This window comes from Anarrhichthys ocellatus, unplaced genomic scaffold (assembly GCF_004355925.1).
Source record: "Anarrhichthys ocellatus isolate YVR2014 unplaced genomic scaffold, GSC_Weel_1.0 scaffold16, whole genome shotgun sequence".
NCBI lineage: Eukaryota > Metazoa > Chordata > Actinopteri > Perciformes > Anarhichadidae > Anarrhichthys > Anarrhichthys ocellatus.
Genome location: NW_022280046.1, coordinates 9,616,671 through 9,627,178, shown reverse-complemented (window position 1 = coordinate 9,627,178; position 10,508 = coordinate 9,616,671). Strand labels below are relative to the sequence as shown.

At 42.5% G+C, this 10,508-nt stretch overlaps 1 protein-coding gene across 2 annotated transcripts in view; it reads left to right on the top strand.

Moving 5' to 3' along the window:
• Positions 1-10,508, top strand: part of mbd2 (methyl-CpG binding domain protein 2) — a 29,041-nt gene that overhangs the window by 4,663 nt on the left and 13,870 nt on the right. For both annotated transcript variants that reach the window (XM_031855582.1, XM_031855583.1), the window contains 3 exons: positions 3,461-3,601; positions 5,757-5,847; positions 5,936-6,113. In XM_031855582.1, the coding sequence (XP_031711442.1) occupies positions 3,461-3,601; positions 5,757-5,847; positions 5,936-6,113 (410 nt within the window). The remainder of the gene's footprint in view (positions 1-3,460; positions 3,602-5,756; positions 5,848-5,935; positions 6,114-10,508) is intronic.

Below are 10,508 nucleotides of genomic sequence, written 5' to 3'. Positions count from 1 at the left end.
GTTTTGACTTTGACCTGTTTAGGTCTCGTGGGTGTTTTGACTCTGACTTGTCTCGATCTCGTGAGTGTTCTGACTCTGACTTGTCTCCATCTCGTGAGTGTTTTGACTCTGACTTGTCTTAGCCTTGTGGGTGTATTGCATTTTGGTCAGCTGACACACACTCTCCTCCACACACATACACACACACAGGATCAAATCTGACAAAGAGAGAATAAATCCTCCCCGATACTAACTGATACTAACAAATCTCAAAAGCATCAGTAGCTCTGACTTTCCAATTTCCGTGGCTGTGGTTTAGGCTAAGCTAGCCGACAGACCAGTGTTACTGCAATAATAAGCCCCACCCACACAGATCCGCTTGTGTGTGTGTTTGTATGACTATGTGTGTGAGAGGTCAAGGTAATTTGTGCTGTCATGTCTCTATGCGTGGATGCACATCTGTGTGTTGTTTTGTGTCTGTGTCGTGCAGTCTTTGTACCAAAGACAACAGCAGCACTGACTCCTTTCGCAGTGTGTAGAAAAAAGAAACTTCTCATGAACACACACAGTGACAAAAACTAGGGACAAGTAGAAAGGTGCACTCAGTAGAGTGTAGATCTCCTCCAGGTGTGTCTGCTCAGCAGTGGCGGTGATGCAGTCAGCAGTGTGTTTTTCGTTACCTGTTGGCTGTGGCGATGCAGTCAGCGGTTTTGTGTAGTTATTTTCGCTGATAGCCAAACACACCATCCAAAACAATAAAAGTGAGCAAAGTGTTTTCCCCCACTGTGACTGTGTTCAAAATCACACACTAACATACTATTATATTATGTCACACTAAGTATGAGGTAAAATTGTTTGTGTAGAGCACTCGCACTTATGTGGATTTTGTGTACGCGAGAAATGCCCAGATGTATAATACATTGGCAAGAATTTCTTTGTATGTGACGTGAGCTTACTGTGCAAACTCAACTGCCCTACAATGCATTGCGTTGGGGGGCCTTGAGACTGGCCGTCAGTTTTGCGATTTCAAGCAAGGCTCACAGTTGTTAATATGTCACTTTATTAAGTGTTAATATGTTACGAGGAGGTAGACGTTTCGATTTCCAATATGTGGTCAGATTACCCAAATATTGCTTGTTTGGAAATTTGCTGCGTCGTTTTCAGAGATGTGACCAGGCTGATGGCAGGCTGATGGCGGGCTGATGGTGGGGTGCCTTGCTCGACCATCGCTTGAGTATACCTCATTGTGAACGCTGCTTCGGACATTTGATTCTCAATAGCATTAAGCATGCTAGTATAGCCTGGTTTTCTACTCCAGAGTAGGGTCTCATATCCGCGGCTATAAATATACCTTTAGCCCTGTTTGAATCAGTAGGGAACAGCTGCCTAAACGCTGCAGGGAGGATTGGTAGCGTGTGTGCTGCTGTTGGTTTTCCTGCTAAGCTAGTTGCACGTTGTCTGTTACGTCGGGTGGGTTGCCATGTTGAGCGCATTATATTTCCCACAATTTAAGCTTCTGCATTTTCCAAATGCAATAGTATGATTCAAACGTATTATTCGGTTCGTAACCACGAGCTGTTCAATATTCACGAATACGTGTATTGTTACACCCCTAATATATATATATATATATATATATATATATATACTGTAGTTTCGTACAGCAGTGTGCGAGATTAACGGTGGACAGACGCAGATGCACACTCATGCAGTCAATCTTATTATTTCCTGGCGGAGATAATAACAAAGGAAGAAGTAGGGACATAACGGAGTGAAGGAAGGAAAGTAGGAAAAAGCAGAGTTTGACCATCAGGCACAGATTTCCTCTTTATAGACATCATGTGTACCATCATGACCAATAGTAACCTTTTAAAACCAGTGGAAAGTCCTGCTGGTGTCCCATAGTAGTATATTGAGGCTCCAGTGTTTGTAAATCAGCTCATGGGTTCTTTGAGGATGAATTCCCAAGCAACGAAATGCATCTTTGCTCAGTTCAGCACATTCAGGGATTCTGCTGCTGCGGCATTACTTGTTCTGTTATGACCAGAAGCTTATGTCGGCTACTGTTGGTAAAATGCTGCTGATGAGGACCCTAAGGTACGGCTAAAAGTTCATAAAAGCTAGGAAGTGGTCATTGACTTGAGACTCGCGATTGACATGAACTCCCATGCTCAAATGTTCTTTGCTGACATGATGACTTAATGTCCATCCGTCACTTGTGGCACAGGTTTTTTACACAAAAGTAAAACAAGAAGTAAAACTCACCATAGCTCACCAGGAGGCATGGTTCCTGTTTGCTTGCTTATTATCACATTCCACTAAAATCAAGCTGATGATTTTAGTGCAACTGGTTCAAGAGAACCTTGGAAAATGAGGAGGAATTCAAAGATGGTGCTCTGGATACGCACTATTTACTATATCTTGCACTGTAACGTAGAGTGGCTGAGACTTTAGAAACGTACATGGCATGTTCAATACTTTTCCTAACGATGCAAAGTGAGATATTTTGTAGACAGTGACTGACTGTCTATTTTGACATCTTTGCATATAAAACCTAGATCATTTGTATTATTTGCCTTCATACACAAAGCCCTCCCATAAAAGGTGGTGCTATTTTTTTTACCTATTATTTTTAATACACACTGCAATTGTCAGGAAAACCACAACATGTCATCATTAGTTCTACTGTGTAGCTGAAACGGCGACGCCTGCTGAACGTTGATGTGGAAAGCTTCACGCAGAACTATGCTCCGTTGAATTCGGGCTGGTTTTGGTCCTGGTTTGAAGGCGATCATTCGACAATTTGGGAAATAAGTAGATCGATACCAGTAGGCCTTTTCCACAGCAGACATTTTGACTAACGTCACAGCATCAAAAGCATAATGTGTTAATGGTATTCAATCGGCATTCATTTGATTATTTACACCCGCGCTTTCCCTCCTGTCACGTCTTTTTATTCTAAAACCTAACTAACCAAATCAGCCCCCCCAGAACAGTAGGTGTTGAGGTATGGTGTTTTCAATACAAGCAACCAACATTAACATCCTTCAGCAGGGCAGAAATAATGTGTGTGTGAGCTTTATTGACACGGTTTGTAACTTTCTGCTGCTGCTCTTCACACTCATTACTTGGGAGTACACACACACACACACACGCACGCACGCACGCACTCACGCACATACATACATACATGCACACACACGCACACACATACACGCACACACGCACACACACTTCCTGTTGTTGTCTGTGAAACCTCAACTGAGAGTTAACCCTTTAACACACACACACATAAACAAGCACACAGATTACTCTCAATACTTTTAATTCGGAAGGTAAAACAGAGCAAGGAAAGGAAGGTAGGAAGGTAGAAAGGAGAGAAGGGTGTGAATGAGGGAAGGTCAGTAAAAAGAAAGACATTGGGAACGAGGGGAAAGGAAACATGTCACCAACACACAGACTCTGTCTCCGTCTCATCCAGGGAGGTAAACCGGACCTGAACACAGCCCTGCCAATCAGACAGACGGCATCCATCTTTAAACAGCCCGTTACCAAGGTTACGAGTCACCCCGGCAACAAGGTGAAGGCAGACCTGCAGAGAGCTAGTGAGCAGCCCAGACAGGTGAGAGGCTGACACACACACACACACACACACACACACACATTCTGGTGTCGCCATGGTAATGCCCGAGGCGAGGTCAGGCTGTTACGTAAGAGACGGTGGGGGAAAAGCAGGTTGTCATGGTGACTGGGGCCACTAGAGGGTGCTGAGGTGTCGTGGGAAAAGCAGCGCGGCTCTCACACAGTGTGTTTGGCAGAGGGAATGAAGGATGGTGGGATGACTGGCAGAGAAGGAGGGATGAAAGTGTGGAATAGGAGGAAAGAACAATGAGAAGAGAGAGAAGATAGAAGGAGAGAAGGAAGCGTAGTGGAGAATCTTTTATGTGTTGCCTTTAATTCAAGTGCAGTTAATAGTGTACTAATGTAGTTTTTAACAGAGCAGTGTAGTACACGTAGTAAGGCTGTTACTTTTGAAGAGTATCAAGTGGAAAACTTTCAATCTTCCCACCCAAACTTTGTGTCATTTCCCCTCAGTCACCCCGACTGCACCGGCAAATGAATGGAGCAAAACGTTCCATGACTGTATCACGTACATAAACCTGACTAAGGGGCCGATCAGGTAGCGTCGCTAAAAACGCGTCACCTGTAAAAAAAAATTTTTTCTTATGGCGTCTGCCGTGCGCTCCTTTCTTCCGCCAAGTGCCGCGTTTTTCGGACAGTTTTTTGAAAAAGTTCAAATTTTCTTAACTCTTTAGCGTCTCTGGTCAATGTCACATTCGCCCGAGGCTGCCAATCAAATCAAGCAAGAAGTTTTACTACTTTACCACTGTCTTCCTGTTTTGATGCCGGTAGATGTGGTTGGAACGGACGTTGACATTAGCGATAGTTAATGTCAATGAACTATATAATTTTCCCCTCCTCCTCCTCAACCAACAGCAAAGCAGCAGCAAGAGCTCCATGTCTGCATTGAATCATCTTCTCCCCGAGAGAATCTCCACTGGCTCATCAGCTGTTTTGCCCGACTTGCTCTTCCATAGGGGCGTTTTTGAATTGTCCGCACCTGTTGCGACGCGTCTCGCTGTGATCTGCCCCTTAGAGGGTTTTGTTGGCTAAACTTAACTTCCTGTAATGACGGAAGTTTATTTTGAAAAGACGCTTTGAGTTATAACAAGCGTATACTCACATGCTGTCACTGACACGAAGGGTACGAAGAGTCGTAGTTTGAGGTTTATTGCCGCCGACCAAGCTGCGTTATTTGATGCGTTGGTGTGAGAATGTGTTGAGTATATTATGTAACTTTAAATAGTAACATCAGTCAATGGTTGCCTCTATTTAGGGGGCGGGAGTTAAAATGAGGCGTCCTCAACATTTTATGGTGTGTTATGGTTACAGAATGATGAAGCTATAAAGAGGGATATGGAGATTTCAGGGGTCAAACAAACACAGGACTTTCACACAGGAGACCGTTGTTTTTGTCCTAAGTGAAACCAAGTCAACGTTGACTTATTAAGCCCATTCACAAAACATACTTATTTTAACCCAAACTACGATCTTTTCCTAAACCTTCTTTGTAGACTTAAACTAGGTAATCCAACTTTGAAGTTTATTATGAAAAAAACACTATGTATGTACACCGCCCCTGACCCGTCTCAAGCTAACGCTAGAGGGGAACCTAGAGCGTCACAGTTTGTAGCATATGGCCACACATGCAGACCCCAGCTGACCAATCACAGAGCTTGTTATTCCCACATCTCTATAACTGCTGTTGCCTGAACACGTCGTTGCGTTTCTGAGGAGGCATATTTCAGCTACACTGTCGAGTAACATCCGAGTGGTTGTTCTCACGTTAGAGTTCCTGTAAGTAGTATAATATGTAGTATATTGTTGGGTTGACTCTGTAAGATTGTCAGTAAAGGTGTTGTGGTTTTATTTGACTCCTGTTCATCCTTGCATCATTCACTTAATACTGATCCACTGAAAAAACTTTCTATAGCTGCTTCACAGTAAAAGCCTTCAAGTGGTTACCATTGAAAAAAGCTGTTAATGTGAAGCAGCGGCAGGAAGTGTTTGGTTGGCATTAACAGAGTCTGAACACGGCAGCAGACTCGGAGCATGGAGCCGATCAGAAAACAATGAAGGGAACTAAACTGAAACTGCAGAGATCCGAACGGCCCGCTGCAGACTCTCAACTCTGTCTGCCGTCTGTCTGCCTGCAGCTGTTCTGGGAGAGGAGGTTGAAAGGCCTGCACTCATCAGACGTCACAGAGGAAGTCCTGCGGACCATGGACCTGCCCAAAGGCCTGCAGAGTAAGTCTCCACCATGGACCTGAACACGCACCGTGCTCCAGTCCCGACCTCTGACCTCTGAGTTTTCCTTCTCTCTCTCTCTCTGCAGGCGTCGGGCCGGACTCCAGCAATCACACTCTGCTGTCGGCCATCGCCAGCGCCCTGCACATGAGCTCCACTCCGATAACGGGACAGACGACTGTGGCTGCCGAGAAGAACCCGGCCATCTGGCTCAACACGTCCCAACCGCTCTGCAGGGCCTTCACCATCACCGACGAACAGATACGGTGAGAGACACCGTCTTCATCTTGTCCCATACTCGTTCTTATTCCCACTGTCCGACAGGTAGCAAAGTGTAGAGACACACTGCTCATAGATGCAATGAAGGTTTGTGTCCGATTGCGCCAACATGAGTCGAAATTTGTACTTCTTGGAGTCAGTCAAATTTGAACACAGACATGATGCACATATCTATATATTCAGTCTGACTCACACTTTTAGGGGATATTTCAGATAGCTTTCACGAATCAACACTCATCACGAATCATCAGGTTTTTAGGTTTTCTTCAGTAGTCCCGCTGCACATCTTTCTTTTTTGTACATGAAAGAACAGGCTGTACGTCTTTTGTTGTTTTCTCTTTAATTCATACAGCAGGAACTATGTTACATTCTTATTGTGAAACTTGAACCTTTGCGAGCTGTATTATGATCGGGGGAAATCTTCACCGATAAGATGCTGTTTCATGCTGATACATTTCATCGCATTGCATCAGGTGTCTTTGGAGCTCACAGTTTCGTAAACGTTTGAGCTGTTAAAGTGAGACTATGTAACTTTTGAATGAAGAATGAATAATATATATATATTTTTTGATCATTTATTTTTTTTATTATTTTTGGACAGTAGTTTAGGTTTTCAAGTTTACGTTCGCACCAGCATATATGGTGTCCACAGTTTTTCAAAGTTAGGTAACTTTGTACAATTTGGGAGAGTGTACACATAAACACAAAAAAAAAAAAAAAACATCAGACAGGGGGACTTGAGAGAGAATGTGATACAGGTCGATGATGCTTGCTAAGCTAAATCAACGTTACAGGGTCATTCATTCACTATTCCACAAAATCTGTTTGTAATGGTTTTACGTATCTCACCCACTTGTCCCAGAGTTGAATAAACCTGTTTCTCTGAAGGCGAAGGGAAAAAGTGATCCTTTCCATAACATAGATGTTGTTTACTATATCTATCCACTCCTGTATCGTGGGGGCTCAGGAAGCAAGCCTTGTGAGTGCTTTTTTACAAGCCGTTATTATAATGCCAAACAGGTATTCATCTGGACGCCCTGTTTGGAAATCAAATTTTCCTAAGAATAATGTGGAAAATTGCAGGGGCAGGTCAGTGTTAAGTGTGCTTTTTAATGTTTTACGAAACTCTGCCCAAAAAGGTTGTATCACTGGACACTCCCAGAATACATGCCAGTGATTTGCTTCCGGAGCCCCACATCGTCTCCAACATGTAGCATCTCCTCCAGCGAAGCGCGCCTTCTGCTTTGGTGTGATAAAGAAACGAATAACACACTTCCACGCAAATTCCCGCCACACGTGAGAATTGGTGCATTTCCATTGAAATTTACACACATCTAACCAGTCCTCGTTTGATATTGAGAGGTTACCTTCTCTTTCCCATTTTTCCTTAACATATCCTACATTGTGCGACTTTTTTGTCATAAGGCCTTTGTAGGATCTAAAGATAATTCCCTTATTTGAATCATTTTGGTAGGCACTGAGAAATCTTCTCAATATTGGGTCATCGAGGTCTGTTGTATTTCTAATGTTATGTTCAAAATGGTTGCGTATCTGGAGGTATCTATAAAAATCCGATTTTTCAAGAGAATATTTTTTCCTCAGGTGTTCAAAGTCCTTTAGTTGTCCCTTTTCTGTCAGAGAATAGAATGTTGTTGTACCTTTTGGGATCCAGGATTTAAATCTATGGTCCATTTCATTTGGTTTGAATCCCGGATCATAGGCACACCATTGAAGTATTTGTAGTTTTTGATCTAGTTTATATTTTCCTTTTATCACATTCCAGATTTTTAAATGGAATTTGATCCATGGATTTTGTAAATTGTCTATAAGTTTTCCCAAGTTTTTATGGGCCAATACTGCATGAATTGGGGGATCATTCATAATAGAGAGTTCAATATCTTTCCACCCGGCACAATAAGCTGGGGTACATGTGGATAACAGAGATCACTGCCTCGCTCCAAGGTGGAGGCATTTTTTCATCTTTTAAAGTTATATTGCAGGCCCTAAGAAGGCTTGGTAATAGCTCAAATCGAAATGCCTTGTACCATTCTGAAGGGAGGCCATCTGGACCGGGTGACTTATTGGCTTTACGCCTGGAGATGGCGCTGTTTAGATCTGTCTCTGTTACCGCTGCAGTTAATATCTGATTTAGTTCTTCTGATGAAACAGGGAGGCTGAGGGATTTGAGGAATTCGCTAATTTGTTGCTCGCACTCTAGTTGTGGTTGTGTATATAGAGATTTGTAGTACTTTTTAAAGGCATTTTGTAATTCATCTTGCTTATAATGTATAGTTTTAGAAACCGGATCCCTTATTTTGTATATTGTGTTATCCGCTCGTTGTTTCTGCAGCTTTCTCGCCAGAAGTTTTGTTGATTTTGAGCCTGACTCATAATATTTCTGTTTTGTAAATATCATATTTTTTTCAATTTCCTGTGAGTACAATAGATTTATATCGTTCCTAACTTTCTTAATTTTTGTCGATAAATTCGTCTTTTGTTCTCTTTTATGCTGCGTCTCGAGATCCTTTAATTCTTTATTAAGGTTTAGTAGTCGTGATTGTTTTTCTTTCATCTCATGGGCACAGAAAGATATGATTCTCCCCCTGATGACTGCTTTTAAGGCGTCCGATACTATAGCTGAGTCAACCTCCCCGTTATCATTTTCTTCCAGAAACACTTTTATTTCCTCTCTCATTTGGGTCTTAAATTGCAGGTTGTTTAAGATACTTGTGTTTAACCTCCACAGTGTTTTTCCTACCTTATCGCTAACATGTACCGTGCAGGACAGAGGTGCATGATCAGATAAATTAATACTTCCAATATCACAGCTATGCATTCTATGGTGATCTCTCTTTAACACAAAGAAATAGTCTATCCTTGAGTATGTATCATGGGGGCATGAGTAAAATGTATAATCACGGCCTGATGGGTAAAAATCTCTCCATAGGTCTAATATGCCCAGTTCTGCCATTAAAACATTAATTTTTCTATGCAACGATGTAGTGGTGACATTTTTTGATGAATCTAGTTTTGGATTAAGACAGATGTTCCAATCTCCACCACATATGACAATTCCTGGGGCCCCTATCATTAAATCAAATGCCTTTCTGTGAAAACCAAAATCACTTCCAGGGGGGGCATAAATGTTGCATAAAGTTATTGTAACGCCATCTATTTTTCCAGAGACTATTGTATATCTCCCCTCCTTGTCTGTTACCTTTTGAAAATAAGTCAAATGATACCTTTTGTGATATTAAAATTGCTACGCCTCTCCTACGGCCTGATTTATAAGATGAATAATATACCATTGAAAACCCCATACTCTTTAATTTTTCATGTTCTGATGGGGTGAGGTGTGTCTCTTGCAAGAGCACAACATTTGCCTTTTCCTTTTTCATTTTTGACAGTATTTTACCTCTCTTAGCTGGGTTTAAAATCCCTTTCACATTAAATGAAATGACCTTAAGGACGTTTTTATTCATAGTTTCAAACATCGATAATCACAGATGGGACCTCTCCCAATATCCCTAATAACATAAAAGTTGTACACTGAAAACATCTCTCCCAAAAAACAAACATAAAACAAAGAACACGAAACAGCTTTTAACAGAAAATCACCGAAACGGTTTAGAGTAGCTGTTTCTGATATAGAGGCTCGTTTCAAATGAGCCTTAGAGGACTTTATAAAGTCAAAGCCCCCATAAGGGAAAGTCCCACGTAGCGTCAGAGGTGGGGCCCTAGAGTGTGGCCGCATATTAGCCAAAATCCACACAAAGTAAAATAAAATAAACCATGGATAACGAGCCAATTAACAAGTCCCGACTGCTTTAATTAACCAGAACATTAACCTGTAGGAGTAGTTGCCTCTTTAGAAGGCCAAGGCAGTCCTTCGGACAAATAATTAAAGTAATTTTCACTCGGAAGTCGATTACAACTTATCTGCATTTTTGTGAAGAATCATCGGTGTCCTGTCGTGGGGGATCGCCTTCTGAATTCCTGGAGTTTATCCTTATCGATAATGTATCGAGAGTGGTGGGGTTTTTCATGTTGTGTGTAGCCGTCCGCCGCACCGGGTTCCTGGTCGTCACTCCGGTCTTGCCGTCTCCCGGCCGCCTGCCAGGTAGACAGGAGCCGGATCTCCTCTTGGTCTGGAGGGGCGGGGGACCTCACCACCGTCACTAGGAATCCTCGTGAGGTCATGTCTCTCGTCGCTTCTGCAGCATCCTGGAACAGCCGTGTGCCATTATCGTAGAAGACGGTGTCTGGAACTTGATTTGTTTTTCTTTCAGGATTTTTTTGGCTTCAGCGTATTCATCGCGTTTCTTCAGCACTTCGGGGGGGGAAGTCATGGTCAACATAGAAGCGAGCATTGTTGTAAGAGA